The 22,500-nt window shown below is 41.9% G+C and overlaps 1 protein-coding gene across 1 annotated transcript in view; it reads left to right on the top strand.

Moving 5' to 3' along the window:
* Window positions 1-21,840, top strand: part of thsd7aa (thrombospondin, type I, domain containing 7Aa) — a 153,982-nt gene extending 132,142 nt beyond the window's left edge. The window contains exons 23-26 of the mRNA XM_079654623.1: window positions 10,928-11,010; window positions 14,787-15,000; window positions 17,541-17,628; window positions 20,759-21,840. Of these exons, the coding sequence (XP_079510749.1) occupies window positions 10,928-11,010; window positions 14,787-15,000; window positions 17,541-17,628; window positions 20,759-20,846 (473 nt within the window). The 3' untranslated portion in view covers window positions 20,847-21,840. The remainder of the gene's footprint in view (window positions 1-10,927; window positions 11,011-14,786; window positions 15,001-17,540; window positions 17,629-20,758) is intronic.
* The last annotated feature ends 660 nt before the right edge of the window (window positions 21,841-22,500 follow it).

The raw sequence follows: 22,500 nt of genomic DNA on the forward strand, positions 1-22,500 counted from the left end.
TAGGATCATAGTTATTTGGTTCCAAACGTCCCCACACTTCTGTAATGGTGCTGTGAGTTTTATTCACTTCTGGAAGCCTCTCAATCTTTATGTGTAAACCAAAGCATGAATTAACACAAGTGCTTTAATCAGTCTTGGGGTTTAAATGGGATTTTTTAGTGCTTTTCAAACCGAGTTAATTATTAAATGATTCCGGCTCCACCACCCGTAAGCATCAGCGTAACGAGCTGAATATAAGAGAGGCAGGAACAGGGAAGCTCGCCTCCAGCTCAACGAGTTAGAAAGCTGGAGCAACTGTTTCTCTTCATGGATTTCATTCTTTGCTCGACTGCAAGTTAAAGTCTGACACATATTCTGGCGTATTTGGAGCTGATGTGCCGATAGGTCCATACTCTAATACTTGCATCACAGCAGCTCATTGTGTAACATCAACGGAGACAAATATCAAGAGACAATACGTGAAAAACAAACGTTTAATATAACAGGTCACTGCTCTTCTGAAAGCCTGTCATCATGCTCAGATATATCCAGAGCCTGTCTCTGATTGGCTGAAACACCAAACAGATCCTGAACCTTTCAGAGTGTCTTTCCACAGAGGGGACACATGTTGATGTAGAAGAGACATGAAGAAGAGGGGACACATGATGATGTAGAAGAGACATGAAGAAGAGGGGACACATGTTGATGTAGAAGAGACATGAAGAAGAGGGGACACATGTTGATGAAGAAGAGACATGAAGAAGAGGGGACACATGTTGATGTAGAAGAGACATGAAGAAGAGGGGACACATGGTGATGTAGAGAAGACATGGAGAAGAGGGGACACATGTTGATGTAGAAGAGACATGAAGAAGAGGGGACACATGTTGATGTAGAAGAGACATGAAGAAGAGGGGACACATGTTGATGTAGAAGAGACATGAAGAAGAGGGGACACATGTTGATGTAGAAGAGACATGAAGAAGAGGGGACACATGTTGATCTAGAAGAGACATGAAGAAGAGGGGACCCATGTTGATGTAGAAGAGACATGGAGAAGAGGGGACACATGTTGATGTAGGAGAGACATGAAGAAGAGGGGACACATGTTGATGTAGAGGAGACATGAAGAATAGGGGACACATGTTGATGTAGAGAAAACATGGAGAAGAGGGGACACATGTTGATGTAGAAGAGACATGAAGAAGAGGGGACACATGTTGATGTAGAGGAGACATGAAGAAGAGGGGACACATGGTGATGTAGAGAAAACATGGAGAAGAGGGGACACATGTTGATGTAGAAGAGACATGAAGAAGAGGGGACACATGTTGATGTAGAAGAGACATGGAGAAGAGGGGACACATGTTGATGTAGAAGAGACATGAAGAAGAGGGGACACATGTTGATGTAGAAGAGACATGAAGAAGAGGGGACACATGTTGATGTAGAAGAGACATGGAGAAGAGGGGACACATGTTGATGTAGAAGAGACATGAAGAAGAGAGGACACATGTTGATGTAGTAGAGACATGAAGAAGAGGGGACACATGCTGATGTAGAAGAGACATGGAGAAGAGGGGACACATGTTGATGTAGAAGAGACATGAAGAAGAGAGGACACATGTTGATGTAGTAGAGACATGAAGAAGAGGGGACACATGTTGATGTAGTAGAGACATGAAGAAGAGGGGACACATGCTGATGTAGAAGAGACATGAAGAAGAGGGGACACATGTTGATGTAGAAGAGACATGGAGAAGAGGGGACACATGTTGATGTAGTAGAGACATGAAGAAGAGGGGACACATGTTGATGTAGTAGAGACATGAAGAAGAGGGGACACATGGTGATTTAGAGAAGAGGGGACACATGTTGATGTAGAAGAGACATGAAGAAGAGGGGACACATGTTGATGTAGATAAGACATGGAGAAGAGCGGACACATGTTGATGTAGAAGAGACATGGAGAAGAGGGGACACATGTTGATGTAGAAGAGACATGAAGAAGAGGGGACACATGTTGATGTAGTAGAGACATGAAGAAGAGGGGACACATGTTGATGAAGAAGAGACATGAAGAAGAGGGGACACATGTTGATGTAGAAGAGACATGAAGAAGAGGGGACACATGTTGATGTAGTAGAGACATGAAGAAGAGGGGACACATGTTGATGTAGAAGAGACATGAAGAAGAGGGGACACATGTTGATGTAGAAGAGACATGGAGAAGAGGGGACACATGTTGATGTAGTAGAGACATGAAGAAGAGGGGACACATGGTGATGTAGAGAAGAGGGGACACATGTTGATGTAGAAGAGACATGAAGAAGAGGGGACACATGTTGATGTAGAAGAGACATGAAGAAGAGGGGACACATGTTGATGTAGAAGAGACATGGAGAAGAGGGGACACATGTTGATGTAGAAGAGACATGAAGAAGAGGGGACACATGTTGATGTAGAAGAGACATGGAGAAGAGGGGACACATGTTGATGTAGAAGAGACATGAAGAAGAGGGGACACATGTTGATGTAGAAGAGACATGGAGAAGAGGGGACACATGTTGATGTAGAGGAGACATGAAGAAGAGGGGACACATGTTGATGTAGAAGAGACATGAAGAAGAGGGGACACATGTTGATGTAGAAGAGATATGAAGAAGAGGGGACACATGTTGATGTAGAAGAGACATGGAGAAGAGGGGACACATGTTGATGTAGAAGAGACATGGAGAAGAGGGGACACATGTTGATGTAGAAGAGACATGAAGAAGAGGGGACACATGTTGATGTAGAAGAGACATGAAGAAGAGGGGACACATGTTGATGTAGTAGAGACATGAAGAAGAGGGGACACATGTTGATGTAGAAGAGACATGAAGAAGAGGGGACACATGTTGATGTAGAAGAGACATGAAGAAGAGGGGACACATGTTGATGTAGAAGAGACATGGAGAAGAGGGGACACATGTTGATGTAGAAGAGACATGAAGAAGAGGGGACACATGTTGATGTAGTAGAGACATGAAGAAGAGGGGACACATGTTGATGTAGAAGAGACATGAAGAAGAGGGGACACATGTTGATGTAGAAGAGACATGAAGAAGAGGGGACACATGTTGATGTAGTAGAGACATGAAGAAGAGGGGACACATGTTGATGTAGAAGAGACATGAAGAAGAGGGGACACATGTTTATGTAGAGAGACATGGAGAAGAGGGGACACATGTTGATGAAGAAGAGACATGGAGAAGAGGGGACACATGTTGATGTAGAAGAGACATGAAGAAGAGGGGACACATGTTGATGTAGTAGAGACATGAAGAAGAGGGGACACATGTTGATGTAGAGAGACATGGAGAAGAGGGGACACATGTTGATGAAGAAGAGACATGGAGAAGAGGGGACACATGTTGATGTAGAAGAGACATGAAGAAGAGGGGACACATGTTGATGTAGAAGAGACATGAAGAAGAGGGGACACATGTTGATGTAGATAAGACATGGAGAAGAGCGGACACATGTTGATGTAGAAGAGACATGAAGAAGAGGGGACACATGTTGATGTAGAAGAGACATGAAGAAGAGGGGACACATGTTGATGTAGTAGAGACATGAAGAAGAGGGGACACATGTTGATGTAGAAGAGACATGAAGAAGAGGGGACACATGTTGATGTAGAAGAGACATGGAGAAGAGGGGACACATGTTGATGTAGAAGAGACATGGAGAAGAGGGGACACATGTTGATGTAGTAGAGACATGAAGAAGAGGGGACACATGTTGATGTAGAAGAGACATGAAGAAGAGGGGACACATGTTGATGTAGAAGAGACATGGAGAAGAGGGGACACATGTTGATGTAGAAGAGACATGGAGAAGAGGGGACACATGTTGATGTAGAAGAGACATGAAGAAGAGGGGACACATGTTGATGTGGAAGAGACATGAAGAAGAGGGGACACATGTTGATGTAGAAGAGACATGAAGAAGAGGGGACACATGTTGATGTAGAAGAGACATGGAGAAGAGGGGACACATGTTGATGTGGAGGAGACATGAAGAAGAGGGGACACATGTTGATGAAGAAGAGACATGAAGAAGAGGGGACACATGTTGATGTGGAGGAGACATGAAGAAGAGGGGACACATGTTGATGTAGAGAAGACATGGAGAAGAGGGGACACATGTTGATGTAGAAGAGACATGAAGAAGAGGGGACACATGTTGATGTGGAGGAGACATGAAGAAGAGGGGACACATGGTGATGTAGAGAAGACATGGAGAAGAGGGGACACATGTTGATGAAGAAGAGGGGACACATGTTGATGTAGAAGAGACATGAAGAAGAGGGGACACATGTTGATGTAGAAGAGACATGAAGAAGAGGGGACACATGTTGATGTAGTAGAGACATGAAGAAGAGGGGACACATGGTGATGTAGAAGAGACATGAAGAAGAGGGGACACATGTTGATGTAGAAGAGACATGGAGAAGAGGGGACACATGTTGATGTAGGAGAGACATGAAGAAGAGGGGACACATGTTGATGTAGAAGAGACATGAAGAAGAGGGGACACATGTTGATGTGGAGGAGACATGAAGAAGAGGGGACACATGGTGATGTAGAGAAGACATGGAGAAGAGGGGACACATGTTGATGTAGAAGAGACATGAAGAAGAGGGGACACATGTTGATGTAGAAGAGACATGAAGAAGAGGGGACACATGTTGATGTAGAAGAGACATGAAGAAGAGGGGACACATGTTGATGTAGAAGAGACATGAAGAAGAGGGGACACATGTTGATGTAGAAGAGACATGAAGAAGAGGGGACACATGTTGATGTAGAAGAGACATGGAGAAGAGGGGACACATGTTGATGTAGGAGAGACATGAAGAAGAGGGGACACATGTTGATGTAGAAGAGACATGAAGAAGAGGGGACACATGTTGATGTAGTAGAGACATGAAGAAGAGGGGACACATGGTGATGTAGAGAAGAGGGGACACATGTTGATGTAGAAGAGACATGAAGAAGAGGGGACACATGTTGATGTAGAAGAGACATGAAGAAGAGGGGACACATGTTGATGTAGAAGAGACATGAAGAAGAGGGGACACATGTTGATGTAGAAGAGACATGAAGAAGAGGGGACACATGTTGATGTAGTAGAGACATGAAGAAGAGGGGACACATGGTGATGTAGAGAAGAGGGGACACATGTTGATGTAGAAGAGACATGAAGAAGAGGGGACACATGTTGATGTAGAAGAGACATGAAGAAGAGGGGACACATGTTGATGTAGAAGAGACATGAAGAAGAGGGGACACATGTTGATGTAGAAGAGACATGAAGAAGAGGGGACACATGTTGATGTAGAAGAGACATAGAGAAGAGGGGACACATGTTGATGTAGAGAAGAGGGGACACATGTTGATGTAGTAGAGACATGAAGAAGAGGGGACACATGGTGATGTAGAGAAGAGGGGACACATGTTGATGTAGAAGAGACATGAAGAAGAGGGGACACATGTTGATGTAGAAGAGACATGAAGAAGAGGGGACACATGTTGATGTAGAAGAGATATGAAGAAGAGGGGACACATGTTGATGTAGAAGAGACATGGAGAAGAGGGGACACATGTTGATGTAGAAGAGACATGAAGAAGAGGGGACACATGTTGATGTAGAAGAGACATGAAGAAGAGGGGACACATGTTGATGTAGTAGAGACATGAAGAAGAGGGGACACATGTTGATGTAGAAGAGACATGAAGAAGAGGGGACACATGTTGATGTAGAAGAGACATGGAGAAGAGGGGACACATGTTGATGTAGAAGAGACATGAAGAAGAGGGGACACATGTTGATGTAGAGAGACATGGAGAAGAGGGGACACATGTTGATGAAGAAGAGACATGAAGAAGAGGGGACACATGTTGATGTAGAAGAGACATGAAGAAGAGGGGACACATGTTGATGTAGTAGAGACATGAAGAAGAGGGGACACATGTTGATGTAGAAGAGACATGAAGAAGAGGGGACACATGTTTATGTAGAGAGACATGGAGAAGAGGGGACACATGTTGATGAAGAAGAGACATGGAGAAGAGGGGACACATGTTGATGTAGAAGAGACATGAAGAAGAGGGGACACATGTTGATGTAGTAGAGACATGAAGAAGAGGGGACACATGTTGATGTAGAGAGACATGGAGAAGAGGGGACACATGTTGATGAAGAAGAGACATGGAGAAGAGGGGACACATGTTGATGTAGAAGAGACATGAAGAAGAGGGGACACATGTTGATGTAGAAGAGACATGAAGAAGAGGGGACACATGTTGATGTAGTAGAGACATGAAGAAGAGGGGACACATGTTGATGTAGAAGAGACATGAAGAAGAGGGGACACATGTTGATGTAGAAGAGATATGAAGAAGAGGGGACACATGTTGATGTAGAAGAGACATGGAGAAGAGGGGACACATGTTGATGTAGAAGAGACATGATGAAGAGGGGACACATGTTGATGTAGAAGAGACATGGAGAAGAGGGGACACATGTTGATGTAGAAGAGACATGAAGAAGAGGGGACACATGTTGATGTAGAAGAGACATGAAGAAGAGGGGACACATGTTGATGTAGAAGAGACATGAAGAAGAGGGGACACATGTTGATGTAGAAGAGACATGAAGAAGAGGGGACACATGTTGATGTAGAAGAGACATGAAGAAGAGGGGACACATGTTGATGTAGAAGAGACATGGAGAAGAGGGGACACATGTTGATGTAGGAGAGACATGAAGAAGAGGGGACACATGTTGATGTAGAAGAGACATGAAGAAGAGGGGACACATGTTGATGTAGTAGAGACATGAAGAAGAGGGGACACATGTTGATGTAGAAGAGACATGAAGAAGAGGGGACACATGTTGATGTAGAAGAGATATGAAGAAGAGGGGACACATGTTGATGTAGAAGAGACATGGAGAAGAGGGGACACATGTTGATGTAGAAGAGACATGATGAAGAGGGGACACATGTTGATGTAGAAGAGACATGGAGAAGAGGGGACACATGTTGATGTAGAAGAGACATGAAGAAGAGGGGACACATGTTGATGTAGAAGAGACATGAAGAAGAGGGGACACATGTTGATGTAGAAGAGACATGAAGAAGAGGGGACACATGTTGATGTAGAAGAGACATGAAGAAGAGGGGACACATGTTGATGTAGAAGAGACATGAAGAAGAGGGGACACATGTTGATGTAGAAGAGACATGGAGAAGAGGGGACACATGTTGATGTAGGAGAGACATGAAGAAGAGGGGACACATGTTGATGTAGAAGAGACATGAAGAAGAGGGGACACATGTTGATGTAGTAGAGACATGAAGAAGAGGGGACACATGGTGATGTAGAGAAGAGGGGACACATGTTGATGTAGAAGAGACATGAAGAAGAGGGGACACATGTTGACGTAGAGAAGAGGGGACACATGTTGATGTAGAAGAGACATGAAGAAGAGGGGACACATGTTGATGTAGAAGAGACATGAAGAAGAGGGGACACATGTTGATGTAGAAGAGACATGAAGAAGAGGGGACACATGTTGATGTAGTAGAGACATGAAGAAGAGGGGACACATGGTGATGTAGAGAAGAGGGGACACATGTTGATGTAGAAGAGACATGAAGAAGAGGGGACACATGTTGATGTAGAAGAGACATGAAGAAGAGGGGACACATGTTGATGTAGAAGAGACATAGAGAAGAGGGGACACATGTTGATGTAGAAGAGACATGAAGAAGAGGGGACACATGCTGATGTAGAAGAGACATGAAGAAGAGGGGACACATGTTGATGTAGAAGAGACATGGAGAAGAGGGGACACATGTTGATGTAGAAGAGACATGAAGAAGAGGGGACACATGTTGATGTAGAGAAGAGGGGACACATGTTGATGTAGTAGAGACATGAAGAAGAGGGGACACATGGTGATGTAGAGAAGAGGGGACACATGTTGATGTAGAAGAGACATGAAGAAGAGGGGACACATGTTGATGTAGAAGAGACATGAAGAAGAGGGGACACATGTTGATGTAGAAGAGATATGAAGAAGAGGGGACACATGTTGATGTAGTAGAGACATGAAGAAGAGGGGACACATGTTGATGTAGAAGAGACATGAGGAAGAGAGGACACATGTTGATGTAGAAGAGACATGGAGAAGAGGGGACACATGTTGATGTAGAAGAGACATGAAGAAGAGGGGACACATGTTGATGTAGAAGAGACATGAAGAAGAGGGGACACATGTTGATGTAGTAGAGACATGAAGAAGAGGGGACACATGTTGATGTAGAAGAGACATGAAGAAGAGGGGACACATGCTGATGTAGAAGAGACATGGAGAAGAGGGGACACATGTTGATGTAGAAGAGACATGAAGAAGAGGGGACACATGTTGATGTAGAGAGACATGGAGAAGAGGGGACACATGTTGATGAAGAAGAGACATGAAGAAGAGGGGACACATGTTGATGTAGAAGAGACATGAAGAAGAGGGGACACATGTTGATGTAGTAGAGACATGAAGAAGAGGGGACACATGTTGATGTAGAAGAGACATGAAGAAGAGGGGACACATGTTTATGTAGAGAGACATGGAGAAGAGGGGACACATGTTGATGAAGAAGAGACATGGAGAAGAGGGGACACATGTTGATGTAGAAGAGACATGAAGAAGAGGGGACACATGTTGATGTAGTAGAGACATGAAGAAGAGGGGACACATGTTGATGTAGAGAGACATGGAGAAGAGGGGACACATGTTGATGAAGAAGAGACATGGAGAAGAGGGGACACATGTTGATGTAGAAGAGACATGAAGAAGAGGGGACACATGTTGATGTAGAAGAGACATGAAGAAGAGGGGACACATGTTGATGTAGTAGAGACATGAAGAAGAGGGGACACATGTTGATGTAGAAGAGACATGAAGAAGAGGGGACACATGTTGATGTAGAAGAGACATGGAGAAGAGGGGACACATGTTGATGTAGTAGAGACATGAAGAAGAGGGGACACATGTTGATGTAGAAGAGACATGAAGAAGAGGGGACACATGTTGATGTAGAAGAGACATGAAGAAGAGGGGACACATGTTGATGTAGAAGAGACATGATGAAGAGGGGACACATGTTGATGTAGAAGAGACATGGAGAAGAGGGGACACATGTTGATGTAGAAGAGACATGAAGAAGAGGGGACACATGTTGATGTAGAAGAGACATGGAGAAGAGGGGACACATGTTGATGTAGAAGAGACATGAAGAAGAGGGGACACATGTTGATGTAGAAGAGACATGGAGAAGAGGGGACACATGTTGATGTAGAAGAGACATGAAGAAGAGGGGACACATGTTGATGTAGAAGAGACATGGAGAAGAGGGGACACATGTTGATGTAGAAGAGACATGGAGAAGAGGGGACACATGTTGATGTAGAAGAGACATGAAGAAGAGGGGACACATGTTGATGTAGAGAGACATGGAGAAGAGGGGACACATGTTGATGAAGAAGAGACATGAAGAAGAGGGGACACATGTTGATGTAGAAGAGACATGAAGAAGAGGGGACACATGTTGATGTAGAAGAGACATGAAGAAGAGGGGACACATGTTGATGTAGAAGAGACATGAAGAAGAGGGGACACATGTTGATGTAGAAGAGACATGAAGAAGAGGGGACACATGTTGATGTAGAAGAGACATGAAGAAGAGGGGACACATGTTGATGTAGAAGAGACATGAAGAAGAGGGGACACATGTTGATGTAGAAGATACATGAAGAAGAGGGGACACATGTTGATGTAGAAGAGACATGAAGAAGAGGGGACACATGTTGATGTAGAAGAGACATGGAGAAGAGGGGACACATGTTGATGTAGTAGAGACATGAAGAAGAGGGGACACATGTTGATGTAGAAGAGACATGAAGAAGAGGGGACACATGTTGATGTAGAAGAGACATGAAGAAGAGGGGACACATGTTGATGTAGAAGAGACATGAAGAAGAGGGGACACATGTTGATGTAGAAGAGACATGAAGAAGAGGGGACACATGTTGATGTAGAAGAGACATGGAGAAGAGGGGACACATGTTGATGTAGAAGAGACATGGAGAAGAGGGGACACATGTTGATGTAGAAGAGACATGGAGAAGAGGGGACACATGTTGATGTAGAAGAGACATGAAGAAGAGGGGACACATGTTGATGTAGAAGAGACATGAAGAAGAGGGGACACATGTTGATGTAGAAGAGACATGGAGAAGAGGGGACACATGTTGATGAAGAAGAGACATGGAGAAGAGGGGACACATGTTGATGTAGAAGAGACATGAAGAAGAGGGGACACATGTTGATGTAGAAGAGACATGAAGAAGAGGGGACACATGTTGATGTAGAAGAGACATGAAGAAGAGGGGACACATGTTGATGTAGAAGAGACATGAAGAAGAGGGGACACATGTTGATGTAGAAGAGACATGGAGAAGAGGGGACACATGTTGATGTAGAAGAGACATGAAGAAGAGGGGACACATGTTGATGTAGAAGAGACATGAAGAAGAGGGGACACATGTTGATGTAGAAGAGACATGAAGAAGAGGGGACACATGTTGATGTAGAAGAGACATGGAGAAGAGGGGACACATGTTGATGTAGAAGAGACATGAAGAAGAGGGGACACATGTTGATGTAGAAGAGACATGAAGAAGAGGGGACACATGTTGATGTAGAAGAGACATGAAGAAGAGGGGACACATGTTGATGTAGAAGAGACATGGAGAAGAGGGGACACATGTTGAGACATGAGGAAGTGGACTCTTGATAGGAGACCTGTAACATGTGACGTCTCTTTGCTCTGCAGGTGGATGCCCGATGACCACCGAGCCGATATCAGACCGGTCCTGCAGTCCGCCCTGCACCAAGCCCCGCTCCCTGTGCACAGAGGTGAGTTCTGACGGATGTCTCAAACGCCTGTGGTCACTTCCTGTCCGTCCCCATGCTGCCACTGCATGGGAAACATACCTGGACTTCTTGTGGCGTCTCTTGTCGTCTTTTTCCACAAACATGAGTTATGATTAAAGTCTGTCGTAAAGACAACGAGATAAGATGGAACTTTATTTATCCCCTTGGGGAAATGCAGGCGTTTATAGGTCAGAGGGAAAAACAGGATTCACACGAGGTAAAAATAAAGACTAAACAGAATGAAAAATAAAAACAATCATACAAAATGTTTTTAAAATAACGTGATGAAGAGATGAAGATGTACTTTATTAATCACAATTTAGGAAACATTTGCAGCATGAAACAAAGCAAGGCATTGCACATAATAACAAATTAGAAATAAAACAATTCTAAAATAGAAACATCTCGAACTAGAAATAAACCGGCATTAGAGAGTAAGAAATGACCCTGAAGAGAAAAGATCTCTAAACTGAGAAATCAAAACGCTGCTGAAGGGCCGTCCTCTGTTCACACAATATAAGCAGGATATTATTTACTTCAAGTTTGCATGGAGTGGAATATTCAATTAAATATACAAACAAACATGAAAAGTACAGTGTGAGTGTTATAAATCCAGCTAACAAAGGAGAAACTGTGTTGAAGTGACGAGTGTCAATTCGTAGTTGGTTCAAATTGCAAACCGTTAAAGAACCAGTTAGAACCAGTTTGATGTTCCTCTGTTTGAGCCCGATAGAGATTTACGGAGCGAGATTGAATTGAAGCCTGACGTCTACAGCAACGTTTCACTCTGAGCGTACTCGTTTTGAACTGTTCATCCCGGACGAGCCCCCGATATGTGCTGCTCTTGGCTCTTGGTGCTTGCTTGGCAAAAAGAGTCAGCTGATTGGAACGGAACATGTCATGGTTTTGATACCTAGCGCTGTAGCCTTCAAGGGAATCAACAAAACAACCAAAGTTCACTCTGGCTTGTAGTCTCAGCCACAGACTGGACGCTTTGCAGCCTCTCCAACTTCTTTTAACCGGGTTGGAAATGCCTCCGTGGTTCAAAGCGTCTCTGTTTGGAGGAGAGAAGGTGTTTCTGGAGGCTGCTGACCCCCCGCTGGGAGGAAAGCTGTGCATCTGGACGGTTTAAAGAAACAGAAAAGGAGAAAAGATGAGAGGAAAGAAAGCAGAGTAATCTGACTCTCATGATGCTGCCACCTGTTGCTAAGCGTTCCCCATTATCCTCTCTGAACACACCTGGCCTGCAGCTTCGAATCACAGCTGCTAATGTTTGGCAGAAACACAACGAGGCTGAAGAGAGACTCAAAGAAACCTGCTTTAAGCGACTCAATGTTATTTGCTTATTTTTAACGATGTCCAGTTCCTCCACGGTTGCTAACGGTAAGAAACATTTCACAGCATTGAGTTTGGAGAATCAGTTTTCAAACCAAAGCTCAGATACTATATCTGCACTGACAGCGTAAAAAGACACCTAGGAGGGTGAGGTTGTTACGGCTCCATTATGCGCCACGAGGCACTCTGCACCCTGAACTGAATATTAATAGTTTGTTTAAGCATGTGGTTGCTAGAAGGTGTCTGCAGGAACAGAGGATTGTGGGTAAGTTCAGACTCTCTCCAGAGACTGAACCCAGATATTTATAAGATGTCTCGCTCGCTGCTGAACCTCCCTTTGTTCGCCTCTGAGGAGATGTGAATGATTTCCTCCCTGCTCAGTCTGCGGCTGCACGTTCTGTTTGCAGATCACGATTATCCTCCAGAGACCAATGGGGGTGGGGACCCCCTGCTGGGTGAGGGGCTGAGGGATTCAGAGAGAGGTGTGGAGGAGGGGGGTGTCTCACAAACAGCAGCCGCTTCAGAGTGAGACTTTACAGATGAATCATCGTGGCTCAACGATGTGTTAAAGTGCTGTAAGATCTTACACCTGAACTGATCTCTACATTTGTCTTTTCCTTCAAAAGACTGCATGACTTTTACCGTGCTGTACCTCGGAGACCTTTGACCCCTTAGTCACAGCTTGGTGATATAAAGGGAACTAAATGCTCTGATCTCTTTGAACCGAAGCCTCTATATGTGTATCGCGTTGGGGTTCGTCCTCAGAATCAGAATCAGGTTTATCTCCAGGTCGGTCGACTCATACGAGGAACTGGACTTGGTGTTGAGGTGCATTCAAATCAAACCACAGATAGAGAACTAGTTTAAGAAAGGCATTTAGGGAGGTGGAGACGTTAATCAGGGTCACAGAGCTGGTTTTGGGAGAGTGGCAATACATTCCTCAAGATGTCCTTCCTAATCGTCTCTCCTCCCTCTCTCTCTCTCTCTCTCTCTCTCTCTCTCTCTCCCCTTCCTAATCGTCTCTCCCCCCTGCGGTTTCACTTCATCCATCCGGGTTTATTCAGAATGTCTTTTCTTCTGTTCTGCTTTGATTTGCTGTCCAGGTTTTGTTTGCATTTTGCACAGGTCATCACTCATGTTCAGTGATGGCAAGTCACGAAGTACATTCACTCGAGTGCTGTACTTTGAGGTACTTGTACTTTACCAAAGTACTTTCTTGCCACACCACAAAAAACGCATCGTGGAAAACGTATGAAAAACCTTTATTTAACATATGATGGTTAACATTTCAGTATCTCAACATCGTTATCACTTTTATCCAAGAACATGCTCTGAGTACCTTCTCCACCATTGATTAGCAAAGATTAGAATAATTATTGTGTTTCATTTTAAACTCTTTTTGCCCTCTTGGCCCAAGACCAAATAAAACAGAATGAATTTCCTTTTTTGTCATTGCATGAGGTATGAGGAAACAAAAAGGGAATCCTGTTGGCGCTCATATAAAACAGTAATACAGATAGCATCAATGAAGCTGTGACCTACAAAACCATTAGAGGTTTGTTTCTGAAACTTGAATTCAGCTCCCCAAAAAAGCCTGAATGTTTTTTGACCTGGTCTCCATTCGCGACCTTTCAGCCCGACTTCCCCTGAGCCCGGTTTGTTTTTCCCCTCTCTCTCTTTTTGTATGTGACTCTCCCCTTTCTGCATCAATCACCTCCAGTGAACACCCAGCCACATCAGGAAGGCCAACATTCTTACATCTTTCCAAACATCTCTCAAACCTCACGTATTCACTCTAGCTTTCAGACTCTGATCAACAAACCTCCCATTTTACTCACACTTGGATTTGGACTATTGTTTGGGTTTTTTGTTTTTCTTAGTTTTGTTTCTGTTCTGATTGTCAGAGCGTGTTTGAGCATCAGGAAAAGCGCCATACAAATCCCATGTATTATTATTATTATTATTATTATTATTATTATTATTATTATTATTATATATATATGTATTGTCTTCCTTACTGCTCTGTAATCTTAAATAGAGGTAAAGTAAAACATAACGAGTCCAGCTAAAAACAGTAAATGTCAAGAACCTGGTAAACTTGAAAAAACATGTGTGTAAGATTAGGATATTATTTTAAAAATGCAATACCATGTCTTACCTTATTAACAATAATAATAATAATAATAATAATAATAATAATAATATTAATAGATTCAATTTGTATAGCGCCTTTCAAGAGAGGCAAGGCTGCTTTACATGGTGAACCCACATGTTTCACAGCTGTATCTTAGGAAAGAGTTCATGAATGACTTCGGTTTTTCACAAAGGCATCGCAACTTTAAAGTAACTGCAGATGTTTTACGAGTTATAAGTCAGTTGTATCTTTGTGTTTAACCTCCCTATCCTCCTCCTCCCTTATCCAGGCGGGGGTGTGCGGCTGTGAGGACGGCTACACCGAAGTCATGACCTCTGACGGGGTCTTGGATCAGTGCACGGTAATCCCGGTGTTGGAGATCCCGACGGCCGGAGACAACCGGGCCGACGTGAAGACGATCCGGGGCTTCAACCCCACCCTGCCTGAAGCCGGCTCCCCAGGCAGAGGGGGGCGCACCTGGTTCCTGCAGCCCTTTGGACCAGGTAACATGAGAGGAAACACTTACGTATGTCCCAAAGATATTTTGAAGTATATTCCATCAGGAGGCCACAACTAGGGGTGCAACAACTAATCGACTTAATCGATTAAAATCGATGACCAAATTAGTTGGCAACTAATTCAGTCGTCGATTCGTTGGTGACGTCATCACATGTGTTCTACACCCCGTTAAGCTCCAACGTTATCGCTCTTTTTTATCGGTACAGGAGACATTTAAAACATATGTCATGTATTATTCCTACATAAACATTATATCACGGTCTTAGTGTCGCCAACTCAGTTTCTAATATGCAATATGACTACAAAATGCGTCTATAATGTATTTTCGATCTTCCCAATTCAGACAAGAGATCTCTCCCCCGCCTGCTTGCGAGGGGGCGGGGCAGTTTACACACACACACTCTGCTACATGCAGCAACACACACACACTGCGGAGAAGGCGGAGAGAACGCGCTCCGAGGTGTGGTTGAACTTTACCCGTCTCGATGCTCGTTGCCTAAAGTTCAATAAGAGTTTATCATGTGAGGGCGGTAACACAAGCAATATGTCTAAACATTTAGCAAAGTGCTCCACATCCAGACGGAGGAATGCACCGGGTTCCACTGTCTTTCTAGAAGCTCTGTAGCCCCGTCCACGAGGAACGTTTCCCCGTCAGGTGTTATGTATGCTAGCAGCAACACACAGAGTTAAATCAGTTATAAAAACATGGGTTAATGATTAGAGGTAACTGAGTTATTTATTTTGTTAAAGTTTCAGCTATTCTGTTTACAGTTCTGTCATCAGATTATTTAATACGATTTGTTAAAACATTGTTGTTTCTTTTGATGTGAAATATTATGCATTTAATTAAAATAAAAAGCAATGTTAGTTTTGTTAACAATTTGTTTAGTTAGTTTACCTTATTTCTTGTCAAAAGAACCGTTAATACTATTGTTAAAAGGACCGGATCGATAAGCAGTATCGATATAAGTAGTAGTACAGTTAAAACTTTAACGATCCAAATAATCGATTAATCATTTCATTAATCGATTATCAAATTAGTTGTTTGTTGCAGCCCTAGCCACAACAGCACACAAAACATAAATGTCCTCACAGAATGGGTTGTTTTTCCATGATCGGTCCTCAGAAGGGTAGAAAAACAAACATACACACATTTCGTGAGTTTACCTCACACAATGTGTGCAATCATGCTGAACACATATTAACTTCATAATAATATGAAAAATGGAAGGGAAGGAATCAAAAATATAAATAAGAATCAAGTTTAGACAGTAAATAATGTATTGTATTACTTCTGTAGGGTAAAAATACAATATCTTCAAACAAAACAGCTTTAGGAATGATCCTATAACTGTTGATGTAATGTTTATTGTAATTTGAGAAAATGACCTGCCTCCCACCGAAGGAAATCTCATTAAGCCTGAACTCCTTTACAATATATTCAAACTAATGCAATTTGTGGAAATGTGTGTAATTGCTGAGAACACAGAATGATCGCTAACTCAGCTATAAAAGAAGGAGGGGGAGGAATTAGAGTGAAGGGAGGAAAGAATAGAAGAAAGGAGGACAAATACAAAAAGGGAAATAATGGGAAAAGAAGTTGGAAGAAGGGGAAATGAAAATGAGGTGGAAAGGGGGAGAAAATCCAGAATAACAACAAAAGGATAAAAAAAAATACAGGATGATGAAACAACGAGAGGAAAGAGAAAAGCAAATAGTGGAAGGAAGAGAGGAAGAAACTACAGAGAAGGAAAAAAGGAGGAAATCAAATGGGAAAGAACAAATAAATATTTTTGTTTTATAAAAGTGGAAGAAAATGTAAAAAATGGCATTTATGTTTCTGAAAAGCTTTATTTTAATATTTTCGAATCAAATAATCCTCTATAGTATAGCGCTAATTGAAATAACTAAAATGTGTAAAGAACTAAAAACTCATATAATATAAGATGACTTTATTTATCCTGGGGGGAAAGGTTGCTCAGTGACAGTTGCTCTTTTTTGAAGTAAATAAATACAAAATAAATGAATACATTTATGATAATATTGTATTTAATGTAAAGTATTTTAATTGAATACTATTATTTTTGAATACAATTAGATAAGCTATAGTCGATTAAAGAGAGTATTTATTCATAGTTTATTTTTATTTTTCTCTGGCTCATACATACATGTGACAGTGTGATGATTACACATTTATAGATATGTTAAATAACACATTTTAAACTGGTGTTGAATCAGTTTCTGGTGTGTGTGTGTGTGATGAAGATAATTCAGTTACTAAATATCACATCCTCACTAATGTGTGACTATACTGCCCCCTTCAGGTTAAACAGGGAACTGCATGCCAGACATGCTATTCCTACAGTATATGTAATGTGTGTGTGTGTGTGTGTGTGTGTGTGTGTGTGTGTGTGTGTGTGTGTGTGTGTGTGTGTGTGTGTGTGTGTGTGTGTGTGTGTGTGTGTGTGTGTGTGTGTGTGTGTGTGTGTGTGTGTGTGTGTGTGTGTGTGTGTGTTTTCTGCAGATGGGAAAATGAAGACCTGGGTGTACGGAGTAGCAGCAGGAGCGTTTGTTTTGCTCGTCTTCATCATCTCCATGACGTATTTAGCATGGTAACGTACCAACACTTATATTATGATATAACCGTCTGTCTGTACTTCGTCTCTTCATCACTTTATTATTCATCATGCATGTTTCATCAACCTGCAGTCAGTGATGTAATGGAGGTGAGAATGATGATGAACTCGTTTGTTTTGAAAAAAGACTTCAAGATGAACAAAAATAAAAAGTAAGATGAATTATCAGGATGCCATCAGTGCATTTCTGCACTCGTCAGAAGCCAAAGTCTGAATTCAGGGGAAAAGTGAGAATTCTGAGAAAAAAGTGAGAATTCTGAGAAAAAAGTGAGAATTCTGAGAAAAATTTAAAATTACTGAAAAAAATTCAGAAACCTTGAAAACTCATAATTCTTGTTCTGGAGGAAAATAAATTCTCGAAAAAAAGACAAAAAATAAATTCTCGAAAAAAAGACAAAAAAGACATTCTTGAAAAAAAGAGAACAAATCTGAAAAAAAAGTCAAAATTCTTTGAACAATTATAATTCTTGGACACAAACAGCATTCTAAGAAAAATCATGAATCTGGGAAAAATTTCAAAAACTCTTTGATAAAATCATCATGCTGAAAGACACTGAATTTTGGGGGGAAAAAGTCAATTCGTGAAGAAATGATAAAAATAAAAATAAAAAGTCTGAATTATTGGAAAAAGTTCATTCTCAGACAAATTATAAATCTAGGGGAAAAGACAAAAGCTCTTGGATAAAATCAGCATTTGGGGAAAAAAGACAATTCTTGAAAAAAATACAAAATTCAGAATAAAGTCGAAATTCTTAGACAAAGGTCCGTAGAGACTTAACCTCCATTTCATCACTGCTTTTCATTTCATTTGTCCTCTTCATTTCATTATTCATTCCTTTATCACCTCAGTTATAGCTGTTGTTGCTTTGTCTGCACGTCGGGCTCAAAGCCTCCATCAGAGGAGGGGTTCTGGGTGGACCCCCTCTCCCTGCCCTACACCTGCCCCGCCTGCCAGAGAGAGGAGCACGACCAACAACAACTACATCTTGAGGCGCTGCTACAACAACCCCCACCTCCTCCCCCTCCTCCCCCTCCTCCTCCCCCTCCTCCCTTTGAGACCCTCATCACTTAGACTTCACTTCTTCACCTCTCTTTGCCTCACCTTCATTAGTGCCTAAATTAATCCGTGCCTCATTCAGAGGATCATTCCTGCAGGTGAGAGTTAGATCCATCCAGCACACCTCACACACCTGTGAATACCAAACAGTAAGGTTCAGAAACAAATCTGAACTCTGGGGAAAAAAGTCAGATTTCTTGAACAACTCCTAATTCTTGGAAAAAAGTCAATTCGTCAAGAAAAATTGAATTCTGAGAAAAATCTGAAATCTGGAAAAAAGTATTAATTCTGAAAAAAAGTCATATTTATTGGACCACGTCAAACTTCTTGGAAAAAAGTCATAATTCTCGATTCTTTATATGAAAATCTATATTTAGAAATTAAACTGTTCGATACTTTTTAAAACAACAAGGTTTTATTGTCAATGCAATCAAAAATACAGACGTGTTATTGGGAATAAAATACAATACAAAATATATTACCTTCAATTTTTACCATAAATAAATTAAGATTATAATCAAATTTTCTTTTTAGGTTCAAGAAAAATACAGGAAAATGTTTCACTAACTAAAAGCAAACTGCATGTTTTCATTGTAAATAAAACACAATAATAATAATACAATACATTTGACTCTAAATACATGAGACTCTAAACACATGAGACTCTAAACACATGAGACTCTAAATACATGAGACTCTAAATACATGAGACTCTAAACACATGAGACTCTAAATACATGAGACTCTAAATGCATGAGACTCTCGTGACTCTAAATACATGAGACTTTAAATACATGAGACTCTAAATACTTGACTAAATACATGTGACTCTAAATACATGAGACTCTAAATACATGTGACTCTAAATACATGAGATGAGACTCTAAATACATGAGACTCTAAATACATGAGACTCTAAATACATGAGACTCTAAACACATGAGACTCTAAATACATGAGACTCTAAATGCATGAGACTCTCTTGACTCTAAATACATGAGACTTTAAATACATGAGACTCTAAATACTTGACTAAATACATGTGACTCTAAATACATGAGACTCTAAATACATGAGACTCTAAATACATGAGACTCTAAATACATGTGACTCTAAATACATGAGACTCTAAATACATGAGACTCTAAATACATGAGACTCTAAATACTTGAGACTCTAAACACATGAGACTCTAAATACATGAGACTCTAAACACATGAGACTCTAAATACATGAGACTCTAAATACATGAGACTCTAAACACATGAGACTCTAAATACATGAGACTCTAAATACATGAGACTCTAAACACATGAGACTCTAAATACATGAGACTCTAAATACATGAGACTCTAAATACATGAGACTCTAAATGCATGAGACTCTAAATGCATGAGACTCTCGTGACTCTAAATACATGAGACTTTAAATACTTGACTAAATACATGTGACTCTAAATACATGAGACTCTAAATACATGTGACTCTAAATACATGAGACTCTAAATACTTGAGACTCTAAACACATGAGACTCTAAACACATGAGACTCTAAACACATGAGACTCTAAATACATGAGACTCTAAATACATGAGACTCTAAATACATGAGACTCTCGTGACTCTAAATACATGAGACTCTAAATACATGAGACTCTCGAGACTCTAAATACATGAGACTCTAAATACATGAGACTCTAAATACATGAGACTCTAAATACATGAGACTCTCGTGACTCTAAATACATGAGACTCTAAATACATGAGACTCTAAATACATGTGACTCTATATACATGAGACTCTAAATACACGAGACTCTAAATACATCACAAATACCTGGACGTGTTTCACAGCCTCAGTTTCCTCCCTGCATGTTGACATTATGTTATTACCTTTCCTCTGGCGCCACCTCCTGGTCCACCTTCACATTGTTCTCTCATGTTTCCACTCCTTCATTTTCCACCATCTCAAACTCAGCGCACCTTCCCACCGGCTTCCACCCGGCAGGGATCAGACTCTCTGAACTTCTTTCTCTTATCTTTCTCTGCAGCAAAAAGCCAAAGAAGCCTCAGCGGCGTCAGATGAACAACAGACTGAAGCCTCTGACGCTGGCGTACGACGGAGACGCCGACATGTAGACGGTTCTCTCTTCCTGTTTCCTGTGGACGTCTCAAAGGTCTCCTATTATACAGAATCCACTTCCTCATGTCTCTTCTACATCAACATGTGTCCCCTCTTCTCCATGTCTCTTCTACATCAACATGTGTCCCCTCTTCTTCATGTCTCTTCTACATCAATATGTGTCCCCTCTTCTTCATGTCTCTTCTACATCAACATGTGTCCCCTCTTCTACATCAACATGTGTCCCCTCTTCTACATCAACATGTGTCCCCTCTTCTACATCAGCATGTGTCCCCTCTTCTCCATGTCTCTTCTACATCAACATGTGTCCCCTCTTCTCCATGTCTCTTCTACATCAACATGTGTCCCCTCTTCTACATCAACATGTGTCCCCTCTTCTACATCAGCATGTGTCCCCTCTTCTCCATGTCTCTTCTACATCAACATGTGTCCCCTCTTCTCCATGTCTCTTCTACATCAACATGTGTCCCCTCTTCTACATCAACATGTGTCCCCTCTTCTACATCAACATGTGTCCCCTCTTCTACATCAACATGTGTCCCCTCTTCTACATCAACATGTGTCCCCTCTTCTACATCAGCATGTGTCCCCTCTTCTCCATGTCTCTTCTACATCAACATGTGTCCCCTCTTCTACATCAACATGTGTCCCCTCTTCTACATCAACATGTGTCCCCTCTTCTACATCAACATGTGTCCCCTCTTCTCCATGTCTCTTCTACATCAACATGTGTCCCCTCTTCTCCATGTCTCTTCTACATCAACATGTGTCCCCTCATCTCCATGTCTCTTCTACATCAACATGTGTCCCCTCTTCTCCATGTCTCTCCTACATCAACATGTGTCTCCTCTTCTCCATGTCTCTTCTACATCAACATGTGTCCCCTCTTCTTCATGTCTCTCCTACATCAACATGTGTCTCCTCTTCTCCATGTCTCTTCTACATCAACATGTGTCCCCTCTTCTCCATGTCTCTTCTACATCAACATGTGTCCCCTCTTCATGTCTCTTCTACATCAACATGTGTCCCCTCTTCTTCATGTCTCTTCTTCATCAACATGTGTCCCCTCTTCTCCATGTCTCTTCTACATCAACATGTGTCCCCTCTTCTCCATGTCTCTCCTACATCAACATGTGTCCCCTCTTCTCCATGTCTCTTCTTCATCAACATGTGTCCCCTCTTCTCCATGTCTCTCCTACATCAACATGTGTCTCCTCTTCTCCATGTCTCTTCTACATCAACATGTGTCCCCTCTTCTTCATGTCTCTCCTACATCAACATGTGTCCCCTCTTCTCCATGTCTCTTCTACATCAACATGTGTCCCCTCTTCATGTCTCTTCTACATCAACATGTGTCCCCTCTTCTTCATGTCTCTTCTTCATCAACATGTGTCCCCTCTTCTTCATGTCTCTTCTTCATCAACATGTGTCCCCTCTTCTCCATGTCTCTCCTACATCAACATGTGTCCCCTCTTCTCCATGTCTCTTCTACATCAACATGTGTCCCCTCTTCTCCATGTCTCTTCTACATCAACATGTGTCCCCTCTTCATGTCTCTTCTACATCAACATGTGTCCCCTCTTCTTCATGTCTCTTCTTCATCAACATGTGTCCCCTCTTCCTCATGTCTCTTCTACATCAACATGTGTC

The sequence above is a fragment of the Notothenia rossii genome, assembly GCF_949606895.1.
Source record: "Notothenia rossii genome assembly, chromosome: 10".
NCBI lineage: Eukaryota > Metazoa > Chordata > Actinopteri > Perciformes > Nototheniidae > Notothenia > Notothenia rossii.